At 48.0% G+C, this 16,686-nt stretch overlaps 1 protein-coding gene across 1 annotated transcript in view; it reads left to right on the forward strand.

The window, feature by feature from the left end:
- myo16 (myosin XVI) overlaps positions 1-16,686 on the forward strand; it is a 773,985-nt gene that overhangs the window by 302,083 nt on the left and 455,216 nt on the right. Inside the window, exon 8 of the mRNA XM_067986709.1 lies at positions 6,305-6,380. Coding sequence (XP_067842810.1) covers positions 6,305-6,380 — 76 coding nt within the window. The remainder of the gene's footprint in view (positions 1-6,304; positions 6,381-16,686) is intronic.

The following is a 16,686-nucleotide window of genomic DNA, read 5'->3' on the forward strand; positions in this document are numbered from 1 at the left end:
CAGAGCCCCCGAATATACAGTCAACAAAAAAAAACAGAAAAAAAAACAGAGGCAGAAACATCCGGAAGGCAGAGAAAGCCAGCAAATGACCCGTTATATTAAAAACAGATAGCTTTTGTTCGCTGATGGGGCTATGTATAGCATGACATGAACCCAAGATCCCGGTTGAGGCCGTCCTCATGAGTGTGGAACTTGGCTATCAATTTCTGCTCGACGATTTTGCGTTGTCGTGTGTCTCGAAGGCCGCCTTGGAGTACGCTTACCCGAAGGTCGGTGGCTGAATGTCCCTGACTGCTGAAGTGTTCCCCGACTGGGAGGGAACCCTCCTGTCTGGCGATTGTTGCGCGGTGTCCGTTCTTCCGTTGTCGCAGTGTATGCATGGTCTCGCCAATGTACCATGCTCTGGGGCATCCTTTCCTGCAACGTATGAGGTAGACAACGTTGGCCGAGTCACAGGAGTATGAACCATGCACCTGGTGGGTGTTCGTCGTCATTGATGACATGTTGAAGGCTGCGGAGAACATGGCGTAGTTTCTCCGCTCCGGGGAAGTACTGGACGATGAAGGGTACTCTGTTGGTTGCGTCCCGTGTTAGTCTTCTGAAGAGGTCTACGCGATTTTTCACTGTGGCCCGTCGGAACTGTCGATCGATGAGCCGAGCATCATATCCCGTTCTTACGAGGGCGTCTTTCAGCGTCTGTAGGTGTCCATCGCGTTCCTCCTCGTCTCAGCAGACCCTGTGTATTTGCAGGGCCTGTCCATAGGGGATGGCCTCTTTGACGTGGTTAGGGTGGAAGCTGGAAAAGTGGAGCATCGTGAGGTTGTCCGTGGGCTTGCGGTAGAGTGAGGTGCTGAGGTGCCACACAACCCTGCCACGGTAACCGCTGCAAGACATGCCAGATCATCGACACAGATACCACCATCACACGAGAGGACACCACCCACCAGGTGCATGGTTCATACTCCTATGACTCGGCCAACGTTGTCTACCTCATACGTTGCAGGAAAGGATGCCCCAGAGCATGGTACATTGGCGAGACCATGCAGACGCTGCGACAACGGATGAACGGACACCGTGCAACAATCACCAGACAGGAGGGTTCCCTCCCAGTCGGGGAACACTTCAGCAGTCAGGGACATTCAGCCACCGACCTTCGGGTAAGCGTACTCCAAGGTGGCCTTCGAGACACACGACAACGCAAAATCGTCGAGCAGAAATTGATAGCCAAGTTCCGCACCCATGAGGACGGCCTCAACCGAGATCTTGGGTTCATGTCACGCTACACGTAACCCCATCAGCAAACAAAAGCTATCTGTTTTTAATATAACGGGTCATTTGCTGGCTTTCTCTGCCTTCCGGATGTTTCTGCCTCTCTCTCTTTTTTTTTCTGTTTGTTTTTTTTTGTTGACTGTATATTCGGGGGCTCTGTAGGTAACACCTCTCTGTCTGAACACTGTGATTGCCTTGGCAATGGGCTGTTGCAAAGACTATCTGTAATCACCATGTATTGTTCTGTGATTTATAAATGCGTAGGCTTCGAGGAGTTCCTGACATTTACCTGAGGAAGGAGGAAGCCTCCGAAAGCTTGTAAATTTCAAATAAAATCGTTGGACTATAACTTGGTGTTGTAAAATTGTTTACAAATATCTATACATGCATACTTCCTGCAGAGGCCACTGGATACCAATCAGGAGAAGAAATCGTTGCCAAGTTTCCCCTTCATAGATCAAGGCACTGAAGCCTCCTTTATTGCCCCAATTGCTGCCCCAGCTGAGATCAGCCAACCCGGCACAAATCAGGAATTGACTGTCTGGCCTTCCTGGTCTGTATGGTCCAGCTACTGACTGAAGTGCCATCAAGCAGCTTTTGTCCTCATTTTCTTTATTTATGTAAAACTTATTGGATCAATTTCCAGCAGAGCCTGGGCAATTTGATGGTTAAGTTTAAATTTTTATTGTGAATTATTTAAGCTTTTATGCATTTGCTATGTTGTAAATTGAGTTTTTTTTAAACATGTATCTGATTGGCTTGGTGAGGGAATACAAGCCCGCTTGCTCATGAGTGGTCGATTTAAAACCATTTTTCGTGATTTGATTGGTTTTGTGATGATTTTTCGATTTCTTACTTTTTAAAAATTCGTTCACGGGATGTGGGCGTCGCTGGCAAGGCCGGCATTTATTGCCCATCCCTAATTGCCCTCGAGAAGGTGGTGGTGAGCCGCCTTCTTGAACCGCTGCAGTCCGTGTGGTGACGGTTCTCCCACAGTGCTGTTAGGAAGGGAGTTCCAGGATTTTGACCCAGCGACAATGAAGGAACGGTGATATATTTCCAAGTCGGGATGGTGTGTGACTTGGAGGGGAACGTGCAGGTGGTGTTGTTCCCATGCGCCTGCTGCCCTTGTCCTTCTAGGTGGTAGAGGTCGTGGGTTTGGGAGGTGCTGTCGAAGAAGCCTTGGCGAGTTGCTGCAGTGCATCCTGTGGATGGTGCACACTGCAGCCACAGTGCGCCGGTGGTGAAGGGAGTGAATGTTGAGGGTGGTGGATGGGGTGCCAATCAAGCGGGCTGCTTTATCTTGGATGGTGTCGAGCTTCTTGAGTGTTGTTGGAGCTGCACTCATCCAGGCAAGTGGAGAGTATTCCATCACACTCCTGACTTGTGCCTTGTAGATGGTGGAAAGGCTTTGGGGAGTCAGAATACCCAGCCTCTGACCTGCTCTCGTAGCCACGGTATTTATATGGCTGGTCCAGTTAAGTTTCTGGTCAATGGTGACCCCCAGGATGTTGATGGTGGGGGATTCGGCGATGGTAATGCCGTTGAATGTCAAAGGGAGGTGGTTAGACTCTCTCTTGTTGGAGATGGTCATTGCCTGGCACTTATCTGGCGCGAATGTTACTTGCCACTTATGAGCCCAAGCCTGGATGTTGTCCAGGTCTTGCTGCATGCAGGCTCGGACTGCTTCATTATCTGAGGGGTTGCGAATGGAACTGAACACTGTGCAGTCATCAGCGAACATCCCCATTTCTGACCTTATGATGGAGGGAAGGTCATTGATGAAGCAGCTGAAGATGGTTGGGCCTAGGACACTGCCCTGAGGAACTCCTGCAGCAATGCCCTGGGGCTGAGATGATTGACCTCCAACAACCACTACCATCTTCCTTTGTGCTAGGTATGACTCCAGCCACTGGAGAGTTTTCCCCCTGATTCCCATTGACTTCAATTTTAATAGGGCTCCTTGGTGCCACACTCAGTCAAATGCTGCCTTGATGTCAAGGGCAGTCACTCTCACCTCACCTCTGGAATTCAGCTCTTTTGTCCATGTTTGGACCAAGGCTGTAATGAGGTCTGGAGCAGAGTGGTCCTGGCGGAACCCAAACTGAGCATCGGTGAGCAGGTTATTGGTGAGTAAGTGCCGCTTGATAGCACTGTCGACGACACCTTCCATCACTTTGCTGATGATTGAGAGTAGACTGATGGGGCGGTAATTGGCCGGATTGGATTTGTCCTGCTTTTTGTGGACAGGACGTACCTGGGCAATTTTCCACATTGTCGGGTGGATGCCAGTGTTGTAGCTGTACTGGAACAGCTTGGCTAGAGGCGCAGCTAGTTCTGGAGCACAAGTCTTCAGCACTACAGCTGGGATGTTGTCGGGGCCCATAGCCTTTGCTGTATCCAGTGCACTCAGCCGTTTCTTGATATCACGTGGAGTGAATCGAATTTGCCGAAGACTGGCTTCCGTGATGGTGGGGATATCGGGAGGAGGCTGAGATGGATTATCCACTCGGCACTTCTGGCTGAAGATGGTTGCAAACGCTTCAGCCTTGTCTTTTGCACTCACGTGTTAGACTCCGCCATCATTGAGAATGGGGATGTTTGCAGAGCCTCCTCCTCCCGTTAGTTGTTTAATTGTCCACCACCATTCACGACTGGATGTGGCAGGACTGCAGAGCTTTGATCTGATCCGTTGGTTGTGGAATCGCTTAGCTCTGTCTATAGTATGTTGCTTCCGCTGTTTAGCATGCATGTAGTCCTGAGTTGTAGCTTCACCAGGTTGGCACCTCATTTTTAGGTACGCCTGGTGCTGCTCCTGGCATGCTCTTCTACACTCCTCATTGAACCAGGGTTGATCCCCTGGCTTGTTGGTAATGGTAGAGTGAGGAATATGCCGGGCCATGAGGTTACAGATTGTGCTGGAATACAATTCTGCTGCTGCTGATGGCCCACAGCGCCTCATGGATGCCCAGTTTTGAGCTGCTAGATCTGTTCTGAATCTATCCCATTTAGCACGGTGGTAGTGCCACACAACACGTTGGATGGTGTCCTCAGTGCGAAGACGGGATTTCATCTCCACGAGGACTGTGCAGTGGTCACTCCTACCAATACTGTCATGGACAGATGCATTTGCGACAGGTAGATTGCTGAGGACGAGGTCAAGTAAGTTTTTCCCTCGTGTTGGTTCGCTCACCACCTGCTGCAGGCCCAGTCTAGCAGTTATGTCCTTCAGGACTCGGCCAGCTCGGTCAGTAGTGGTGCTACCGAGCCACTCTTGGTGATGGACATTGAAGTCCCCCACCCAGAGTACATTTTGTGCCCTTGCTACCCTCAGTGCTTCCTCCAAGTGGTGCTCAACATGGAGGACTGATTCATCAGCTGAGGGAGGACGGTAGGTGGTAATCAGCAGGAGGTTTCCTTGCCCATGTTTGACCTGATGCCATGAGATTTCATGGGGTCCAGAGTCAATGTTGAGGACTCCCAGGGCCACTCCCTCCTGACTGTATATCACTGTACCGCCACCTCTGGTGGGTCTGTCCTGCCGGTGGGACAGGACATACCCAGGGATGGTGATGGAAGAGTCTGGGACGTTGGCTGAAAGATATGATTCTGTGAGTATGGCTATGTCAGGCTGTTGCTTGACTAGTCTGTGGGACAGCTCTCCCAATTTTGGCACAAGTCCCCAGATGTTAGTAAGGAGGACCTTGCAGGGTCGACTGGGCTTGGTGTTTTGCCGTTGTCGTGTCCGGTGCCTAGTGGTCCGATGCCGGGTGGTCCGTCCGGTTTTATTCTTATTATGAATTTTCGTTGCGAGATTTTACAACTGAGTGGCTTGCTAGGCCATTTCAGAGGGCAATTAAGAATCAACCACATTGCTGTGGGTCTGGAGTCACATATTGGCCAGACCGGGTAAGGGCGGCAGGCTTCCTTCCCTCAAGGACATTAGTGAACCAGATGTGAATAGAGCTGTTTTTTGATTGGCTCACAATTAGTTAATGGAATATTTAAGCCAATCAAAATGGTTAACTTAACAGATAGTTATTACTTGGTAAATTGCAATTTTTTTGTCCTGCAAGTGCATGACATTTTTTGAGGTGGACATCTTTGAGAGCTGTGACACTGTGTGCATGCCAGATGCAGGACATCGAATTGCTGTTTGGATCAGAAACACTTGCTGGCAGTCATTGATGGGAGTAATACTTAATGACGTGATCTTTAATGGATGAAGATTGGTCATTTTAATTTGTATTTGGTCACAATTCAATCATAATTTCTAATTTGTTTGTGATTTTAAAAAATAACTAAATCCAACTTCTGGTTGGAGATGACATGTTTTGTGCAAAAGAAGACAATTTGCATGACAGTGTTTAAACAAAATTTTGCGTAAACGTTTACATAAATATGGAGGGGCCATTTGTTATTTTATGTTTTTTATGCTAGAAATTTCCTTGAGTTCAGCATTACTAACCACTCCCGTAAGTGGACCTTGGAGGGTGCATAAACTTGTCTTTATTCCCTTGAGTTGAGAAGGTTGAGGGTTGAGCTAGTCAATGTATTTAAAATGATTAAGGGATTCGATTAAAGGATGCAGATAAACTATTTCCTCTGGTGGGAAATCCAGAACAAGAGGGCATGGCCTTAAAATTAGATCCAGGCTATTCAAGAGTGAAATCAGGAAGCATGTTTTCACACAAAGGTTAGTGAAATCTGGAACCCCCTCCCCAAAAAGCTGTGGCCGCTGGATCAAGACTGTGATCGATAGATTTCTGTTCGGTAAGGTTATCAAGGGATATGGAACAAAGGCGGGTAATGATGTCATCACGATGTATATCAGTCATGATGTAATTGAACAGGCTTGAGGGGCTGAATGGCCTATTCCTGTTCCATTAGTAAAAAAATATGAACAATATATATTTTTCTCCTATTATAACAGCAGATAGATGGGACACACCAGAAATAACATTTTTGTGGTGCATAAATGTGAATGTGTAAAAATGAACACTAAAATCTGAAAATGTTTCCGCTTCCTCTGCAGGTTGCCATTGTGAAGTTGCTTTTGAAGCATTATGCAAATCCTAATCTTCTTAACTGTAATGGGGAGAAGCCCTCAGGTACGTAAAGCTGAATCAATGGCTTTGATAACTGAGCTGCAAGAATTATTCCATCTCTCAACAAAATGTGGCCTGTCATTTTATTTATCATTGCTTGGTTACACACACCACACACACAACCCACACACACACACACACCCCACAGACACACACACACACACACACAACCCACACACACCCCACAGACACACACACAACCCACACACACACACACACCCCACAGACACAACCCACACACACACACACACCACACACACAACCCACACACACACACACCCCACACACACAACCCACACACACACACACCCCACACACACAACCCACACACACACACACCCCACACACACAACCCACACACACACACACCCCACACACACAACCCACACACACACACACACACCACACACACAACCCACACCCCACAGACACAGACACACACACACAACCCACACACACCCCACAGACACACACACACACACCATACATATCCCCCCCCACACACACCACACACACAACCCACACACACACACACCCCACAGACACACACATACACACACACCATACACACACACACAACCCACACACACACCATACACATCCCCCCCCCCACACAAACACATATCCCCACACCACACACCCAACCCCCACACACCATACATCCCCACCGCCTCACACACACACACACACACATCCCCACAAACACACACAGACACATGACTAGCTGTAATTTTCTTTAAGCAAAATTTAAAGGAACCTCATTGATTTATCTCTAACATGCAGTCCCCAAATACTAAAAAATCAGAAAGATCACACATAAATTAAAGTTCATCATATTTGAGAAATATAGTGAGCTCCATTAAACTGCAGTTTCTTTTAGAGGTGTATCATAAAATGTTTTGTTTCATGCAAGAATGTTCAACTCAGTGCTTAAGGCCTTGTTGCAATCAGTTGACATGGAAAGCATGTAAATTCCCTCACTGCACCCAAAGCTACTGAGAAAAGAAGCTTCAAGAAGATGTAACCTGCAATTCAGCACTACCTGATCGATCACATGGTGTGAAGCTGGATGTGGAATGCACAATGAGGCTGATCTCTAAAATCTGCAAGCCTACATTACACGATGATAGCTGGACATGCAACTAAAAACAATGACCTCGACAATAGAGAGCATAGAACCACCAAAGAGCAAAAGGCTTCAATTAATCTAAATGCCTACATTGTTATATCCATGTCCATGCAATGAAGAGAACCCAGGTGTTACGATTTAAGGTTGCTCCCAGTACTTTATTCTCATGACAAAAGGCAGCTCCCATAGTTGAATTTGCCGTCTATGTGCTCAGCTTATGGGATACAGGACTAAATTTTTGATTCTAGATCTAGCAGGGAGCCATACTCCAAAGAAAGATGGATGGGATATAGGGCTCTGACGTTAGTACAGTTTCTGGGACCTGCACTTGCTTTGAGTGAGGCTTTCTGCTGGGATCAAGGGAGCGCTGCATTTACCCTGTTACGTTTTTTTTGAGAGGACTCAAACTGAAACTTTAGAGTTAAGTAAGATATTTCCAAATTTAAAATGATTCATTCCCAAAACCCCACCGTAAGTATTGTTTTTAATACACCATTGCAATCATTGGGATCTGCAGTGAGGCCACCAGAAAGCAGTTCAAATTCACCAATGGACGGAACTACGCAGGAAAGTCAGGGACTAAGGCAGGAGAAGAGTCAAGGGAACATTTCGGTGGGGGGGGGCTTCATGGACAAGATGATTGTACTGAGGGCAGGGGGAGATATTTTTGCTTATCGGTGTAATATGCAAATTGTGTATGACATACAGAGACTACAAAATAATATGAGGGTTTCTTAATTTAATAATTTAACTGATGAGGAATGAAGGACTTCAGTTAGGATCGAGAAGGTTAAGAAGAGATTTAATAGAGGTGTTCAAAATTATGAGGGCTTTTGATAGAGTAAATAGGGAGAAATTGTTTCCAGTGGCAGAGGGTTGGTAATTAGAGGAAACAGATTTAAGGTAATTGGCAAAAGAACCAGAGGCGAGATGAGAAGAATTTTTTTACGCAGCGAGTTGTTATGATCTGAAATGTACTGACTGAGAGGGTGGTGGAATCAGATTCAATAATAACATTCAAAGGGGAATTGGATATAATTGAAAAGCAAAAGTTTGCAGGACTATGGGGGAAGAGCAGGGGAGTGGGACTAATTGGATAGCTCTTTCAAAGAGCTGGCACAGGCCTCCTTCTGTGTTGTATGATTCTATGATTCTGAGAACTGCGACCTCCTGGAATTCATTGTGTAATATTTGATGCACCATATGATGCAGTATCATGTTTTCATTTTAGTCATCAGCCTTCCTGGGGATAATTATTCAAAAAATGTTTATTATACTACCAGATGGAATTTGAAGTTGCTCTTTTTCCAGCTCATTTTCCTTTGATTTATTTAATTGGAACAGGCTTTATTTTGTTGTCTTTGAGGACAGGTGAATAGTTTTTTTTCTACACGAGTTGCTGACCCTTGATGCAGCCACATGGAAACAGGGTTGATATTTACTGGAAGTCTCATTTGCCAAGGAACCAAGTTCTTCCAAATGTATAAACTCATGATTCATGAAGTCATATCCTTGGTAAAGGGCAAGTCTAAGTTTCAGACAGCCTCTCTTTTTATTGGCTGCTACTCAGTTTAATCACAACAAAGTGTTTTATGAAAGATTCTCATTCAAACTTCCCTTCTATCCTGAGATTGTGTGTATTTTCAGCACCAGTGTGATGTCCTCGACTAGTGATGAAAAGATCCCAGTGATTTCTCAAAAGCTTTAACCGGTTTCTCTTGGCAGATCACTGTTGCTTAGCAGGTGTGGCTTTGCCCCGTGATCCTCACTGCTGCCACAGGCAGGCACATCAGGGGCAACACAGTAAAATAGTTGAGACAACACTTCTTTTAAAGCATAGAAACTCAAGTGAATGGCCAAGGCCCATAAGATCATAAGACCACAAGAGATAGGAGCAGGAGTAGGCCATTTGGCCCATCAAACCTGCTCTGCCATTTAGTGAGATCATGGCTGATCTGATTTTTACCTCAACTCCACTTTCCCACCTTTTCGCCATATCCTTTGACTCCCTTGCTGATCAAAAATTTATCTAACTCAGCCTTGAATATATTCAATGACTCAGCCTCCACAGCTTTTTGGGGTAAAGAATTCCAAAGATTCACGACCCTCTGGGAGAAGAAATTCCTTCTCATCTCCGTCTTAAACGGGCGACCCCTTATTCTGGGACTATGCTCTCTAGTTTTAGATTCCCCCATGAGAGGTAACATCCTCGCAGCATCTACCCTATCGAGTCCCCTCAGAATCTTATATGTTTCAATAAGATCTCCTAGCATTGTTCTAAACTCCAATGTGTATAGACCCAACCTGTTCAATCTTTCCTCATAAGACAACCCTTCCACACCCGGAATCAACCGAGTGAACCTTCTCTGAACTGCAATTTGCAACATACCACCAAGGTTAGAAAGCGAGAGAAAGAAGATGCGATGAAACAAAAATTATTTTTCAGGCGATCCCAAGCTCCAGTTTTAAGAATTTCACCTTGAGTTCTGTTGCTGCATCCTCTCTCTGCTAAGTCCTGCTCACCTATCACCATGTCCTTGCCGACCTCTACTGACTTCCTGTCCCCCTACACATTCATTTCAAAACCTTTATCCTCATTTACTAATCTTTCCATGCCCTTGCTCCACCCTACTTCTGAAATGTCTTCTATCCTTAAGTCACAGCTCCCAACCTCCGCTCTTCCAGCTCCAATCTGCTGTTTGACCTCCTCTCCCTTCGCTCAACCACACCATCATAGGCAAAGCCTCATGTGGCTGTACCGCTGCACTGCTGCACTTGAGTTCTCTTCCTAAACCCCTCCTTTTCCCTTTGCAACCTCCCTCCCCATCATCAAAAGCCTGTTCCATCATCTTCCAATTCCTCTTGTGAAGTAACTTGAGACATTTCTGTGTGTTAAAGCTCAGGCAGTGGTTGTTGGTGTTAGTATTCGTGTTGGTGGCACGATGATATGGAGGAAGGAGGAAGAGCATGTAGGATGACATAGTTGGACATTAGGAGAGGACAAGGCTTGAAAGTACAGAGGAACAGGCAATGACCAGAGTTGTTTTCACAAAAGTAAAGATTGCGTGAAGAAAGAGATTAGACCAATGCCACGCTCTCAGTGGGAAGCAATGGTCAAAAGGAGTCAAATGGTCAGAGATAGGACTGCAACACTATAGTTCTGACTCTATGGAGCCGATTTTCGGGTGACGGAGCGGGTGCGTTGGGGGCGGGGGGGCTCCGAAAATCGCTGAAATGCCGAGCGGGTTCGGAGCCCGGTTCCAACCCGCTGACTTCCTGGTTCCCCAGTGATGTGTCCGGGTGGTGCGCGCCTCCCGAATGCAGGAGTCCCACCGGCAATTAATGCCGGCGGGATGATAATTTGCATAGTTCGTCCAATAGTTGAGGTACTTGAACCACTTGATTGACTCAACATTTTGACAGGGGTGCGATTTTGAAGTATCCTCAGCGTGTTTCCCGTGCTGTGGGAAACACTCCCTGTTGCAACAGATGTATTTCAGCCAGCAGCCAGTGGAAGATGCAAAGGATTATTTGACAGGTGGGGAGAAAACCTCATTTATTGCAGCAGGGCACTCTGTCACTTCAGACAAAGTTTTGGCTGCAAGACCTTTGTGTTTTCACTCAAAATTCTTACTTTCCACCCAAAACTCTTTTGTGCAAACATATTTAACTACTTTGCGGACTCCCTCAAACTCACACCGTCAGGATAGGGGGAGCCATGGCTGCATTCACCACGACATCCGAGGACAGGCAACATCACCAGCCTCGCCAGGCACGACATCCACCTCTGCCACGTGGAGCTCCACAACACAGTGCTGCGCCACAGGCACCTGCACAAGAGCACGGAGGGCAACAACAGAGAGAGTGACGTCGCAACAGGATCTACAGACCGAGGCTCAGCTTCCTGGACCTCTCTGAGGAGCAGTGCATACGGAGGCTCAGAGTCAGTCAACAGGTAGTCACAGACCTCTGCAGCCTCCTTCATGCCAAGCTGCTCCCGGCTGGGCCGAGCAGCATCTCCTTACCTGTCGCTGTCAAAGTCACCACTGCCCTCAACTTCTTCACCTTCAGATTACTCCAGAGTGCCACTGGGGACATTGCCAGGGTCTCTCAGCTGTCTGCACACAAGTGCATAAGGCAGGTCACCGATGGCTTGTTTCGCAGGGCCTCGCACTACGTCAAATTCCCCATGGACGACGTCGGCCAGACGGTGATGGCAGTGGGTTTCCCCGCTCTGACTGGATTCTCACAGTTCCTGGGTGTAATCGATTGTGCCCATATAGCAATATGAGCACCTCCACACGAGCCAGGACTGTTCATCAACAGGAAGGGCTATCACTCCATCAACATAAGAACATAAGAAATAGGAGCAGGAGTAGGCCAATCGGCCCTTCGAGCCTGCTCCGCCATTTAATAAGATCATGGCTGATCTGATCCTAACTTCAAATCTAAATTCATGTCCAATTTCCTGCCCGCTCCCCGTAACCCCTAATTCCCTTCACTTCTAGGAAACTGTCGATTTCTGCTTTGAATTTATTCAATGATGTAGCTTCCACAGCTTGCTGGGGCAGCAAATTCCACAGACCTACTACCCTCTGAGTGAAGAAGGTTCCCCTCATCTCAGTTTTGAAGGAGCAACCCCTTATTCTAAGATTATGCCCCCTAGTTCTAGTTTCACCCAACCTTGGGAACATCCTCACCGCACCCACCCGATCAAGCCCCTTCACAATCTTATATGTTTCAATAAGATCGCCTCTCATTCTTCTGAACTCCAATGAGTAGAGTCCCAATCTACTCAACCTCTCCTCATATGTCCGCCCCCTCATCCCCGGGATTAACCGAGTGAACCTTCTTTGTACTGCCTCGAGAGCAAGTATGTCTTTTCTTAAGTATGGAGACCAAAACTATATGCAGTATTCCAGGTGCGGTCTCACCAATACCTTATATAACTGCAGCAATACCTCCCTGTTTTTATATTCTATCCCCCGAGCGATAAACGCCAACATTCCGTTGGCCTTCTTGATCACCTGCTGCACCTGCATACTAACTTTTTGATTTTCTTGCACTGGGACCCCCAGATCCCTTTGTACTGCAGTACTTTCCAGTATCTTGCCATCAAGAAAATAACTTGCTCTCTGTTTTTTTCTGCCGAAGTGCATAACCTCACATTTTCCAATATTGTATTTCATCTGCCAAATCTCTGCCCACTCACCCAGCCTGTCTATATCCCCCTGCAGGTTTTTTATGTCCTCCTCACTCTCTACTTTCCCTCCCATCTTTGTATCATCTGCAAACTTCGATATGTTGCACTCGGTCCCCTCGTCCAAATCGTTAATATAGATTGTAAAGAGTTGGGGACCCAGCACTGACCCCTGCGGAACACCACTGGCTACTGGTTGCCAGTCCAAGAATGAACCATTTATCCCAACTCTCTGATTCCTGTTAGATAACCAATCCTCCACCCATGCCAGAATATTACCCCCAATCCAGTGATTCTTTATCTTGAGCAATAATCTTTTATGTGGCACCTTGTCGAATGCCTTCTGGAAGTCTAAATACACTACGTCCACTGGTTCCCCTTTATCCACCTTATACGTTATGTCCTCAAAGAACTCAAGAAAATTTGTCAGACATGACTTCCCCTTCGTAAAGCCATGCTGACTTTGTCCTATTAAATTATGTTTGTTCAAATGTTCTGCTACTGTCTCCTTAATAATAGACTCCAAAATTTTACCCACCACAGATGTTAGGCTAACTGGTCTATAATTTCCAGCCTTCTGTCTACTACCCTTTTTAAATAAGGGTGTTACATTAGCAGTTTTCCAATCTGCCGGGACCTTTGCCGAGTCCAGAGAATTTTGGAAAATTATTACCAAAGCATCCACAATCCCCACTGCCACTTCCCTCAAGACCCTAGGACGTAAGCCATCAGGTCCAGGGGATTTATCTGCCTTGAGTCCCATTAATTTACTGAGTACCAATTCTTTAGTGATTTTAATCGCATTTAGCTCCTCCCCCCCAGAGCCCCCTGTTTGTCCAGTGTTGGGATATTCTTAGTGTCCTCTACCGTAAAGACTGAAACAAAATATTTGTTCAGCATTTTTGCCATCTCCATGTTTCCCACCATTAATTTCCCGGTCTCATCCTCTAAGGGACCTACGTTTGCCTTAGCCACCCTTTTTCTTTTTATATAACAAAAGAAACACTCAGCTCATCTGTGACCACCGCAAGAGATTCCTTCGCATGTGCGCCAGATACCTTGGAAGCTGCCTTGGTTCCTTCATCCTCCAGGAGTCCAACATCCCGCCCCTCTTACATGCATCGACCACCCGTAAGGGCTGGATCCTCGGGGCCAGGGGTTGCCCCCTGAACACGTGGCTTATGACACCTCTGAGGAAACCCACCACCGAGCAACAACATCTATATAACGACATCCGCATCACTACCAGGTCTACAATTCAGCATGCTATAGGGCTGCTCAAGATGCGCTTCAGGTGCCTTGATCGTTCTGAGGGAGAGCTTCAACACGCACTGGACGGAGTGGGACACATTACAGACTTCTGTTGTGCCCTGCACAACAGGGCACAACAGAGAAGGGTGCTGGTTGAGGAGGCCCTATCCACATGTGCTACTCACATTGAGGAGGAGGATGAGGAGGAGGAGCAGGAGCAACCCATGGGCAGAACAGCGGCTCACCCGGCTTCTCATGAGGCCAGGGAGCCACTGATATGTGAATGGTTCTCCTAACATCAGACAGAGTGAAGAGTCCGGTCCACAGCACCTGGACAGAGCAGCGGCCACTCCAGCCCCTCCCCCCCCACCACGCTCCCTGCACAAAACAGTCCTGCAACTACACATGTGCCCACTGTAGAGTGACCCAACGGGTGGCATCAAGTGTGGGCGTTCGTGGTGAACCTCACGAAAGGGCTTTACTACAGAAGCCAGTCAAGCATAGCCAAGACATGGCAGTAGTGGTGACAATAATAATATTTAATGTGCGTTTAACAAAAAGCAAATATAAATAAAAAACATGACCAACCGTCAAACACCCTCGTGCATCCCCTTCGTGCTTACAAAATCTTTGCCTTTCGCTTCCGACTACTTCTATGTGCCTCCCCTGTGACTGCAACAGAGGTAGTGGCAGGTTGCTCTTGTTCATGCGCTGACCAATTAGATGCTTTGGGCCGACGCCCTCTGGGATTTGGTGACTGTGAGGGCCCCTCCAAAGACTGCTCCACCTGCACCAGTGCAGAGGCAGATTCGGCCACCTGGAGAGGAGGCAGCATTGCGGGTAGTGGTTGAGAGGGGGGCAACGGATGAGACGTGGGGGCCCTTTGAGTGGCGTCCCAATTTCCACGTCCCCTTTCGCCATCATCCCTCCCCTGGGCCAGGCCCACACCACTCCTACCACTCTGCTGGATGACAGTTTGAAGGACATGTGTGAAGCCTTGTAAGGCCAGTGCTACCGTATCTGCCTGCCTGTTTAAGGTGGCAGAATGTTGTTCACCCTGGGTCCGAATGGCCATTGTCAGGGCCTGAATGGACTCATTTGTGAGCCGAGCTTGAAGCTCCATGGAAGCTAGCTTTCCCTCCATCGCAGACACTCCCGCATTTACCCACGACACTATCTCAGAGATGCCCTCACGTCCATGTGACAGTATCTCAGAGATTCCCTCCCGTACCTGTGCCACCATTCAACTCATGCAGGAGTTGGATTCCTCCATCCTCTGCGCGATTGTGGAGAGTGCACGTGGCACCTGTTCCAGCTCGCAAATGTGCTGCTGCCCCTCGATCATTCTCCTTTTAAAAGAAAGCCCCCAGGGTACAGTATCTGTGTCCAGCTGAGCAGAGCCTGTAGAGGAGTGCTCTCACTGATGCAGACTCTCCATAGCTGCCCCTGCCACCAGTGTCTGCTCGTGCTCACATATGTGTGCTAACTCATCATGTGCGACCCCAACCATCTGCAGACTGGGACCCACCGAGGTGTGTGTATCTACGCTGGTGGATGGCTCACTCAGATGTGACGGTGCCCCCTCAGAGGCCGGCAGGTCCTCTGAGGAACCGCCCTCCGATTCACAGTGGTCGCTGAAGGCCCTGTAAGAGATCTGAAGGTAATATTAACCATGATCACAGATGTTGAGATGCTGAAGGTGGCAAGGCGTGTTAATATCAATTCATATTGTGTGTGCTGAATGTTGAAGTTTTGTCACCAGCCGTTTATCGGGTGCCAGTCTCAGCGTCCCCGACGGACAGGCACTCGAGTGTGCAGCTCAGCTCCAGCGCCTTCTGCTCCGCGTCTGTGAGGACGACGATCTGTTGCGGTCCCCCTCTGGTTCTCACCGTCTCTCGTGCATTGTGAGCTCTCCTCCTATAAGGGGAGAAAGTACAGACGTGAGTGAGTGATGGTGACGTGGCCAACCAATGAATGCATTGGTTTGGGTGTGGCTGACTGTGAAAGAGATGCATCAGAGGGTGAGAATGAGACAGAGCCATGACATTGTATGAAGATTGGGTTGAGTGGTAGTGGTGGGGTGAGTAATGGGGAGGTGAGGAATTGCTGAGGAGGTGCAGGTAAGTTGAGGATGAGCATTGAGTGGGTGTGAGGAGTGATGTGATAGAGTAGTGTTGGCAGTGCAGAATGAGTTGGGGGGTGGCGGCGGTGATGTAGAAGACGGAGTGTAGGAGAATGAGTAAGTGCACTCACTTTGACTGACCTAGTTAGTTCATTGAAGCGCTTCCTGCACTGGATCCAGGTGTGGGATATGTTGCTGCTGCTGGTGACCTCCTCTGCCACCTCGAGCCAGGCCTTCTTGGTGGCAGAGACAGGCCACTTCCTCCTGTCTGCCCAGTAGAACACATCCCTCCTCCTCCTCACCCCATCCAGTAGCACCTGGAGTGGGGCATCACTAAATCTAGGAGCAGCCTATCCCCTGTGCTTCTCCATTGTGCTGTGTTGGTTTTTGCTCCAGGAGCAGCCATTGGAGGACTGCCCCTTTAAATAGAACTCCTTCAGCTGACAGCCTCTGATGCGGGTGAGCAGTCTGCCCGCTGCACAGCCTTCCGACGGCAAACCTGGAAGCCACGTTTAGTGGCTCCAGTTTACCCACGATCGCGTGGGGAACGGACAGGTTTTATCGGGCGGGTTACCCACGCGCCCAATCGCCACCCCCCTGCCCCCCC

The sequence above is a fragment of the Heptranchias perlo genome, chromosome 6 (genome assembly GCF_035084215.1).
Source record: "Heptranchias perlo isolate sHepPer1 chromosome 6, sHepPer1.hap1, whole genome shotgun sequence".
NCBI lineage: Eukaryota > Metazoa > Chordata > Chondrichthyes > Hexanchiformes > Hexanchidae > Heptranchias > Heptranchias perlo.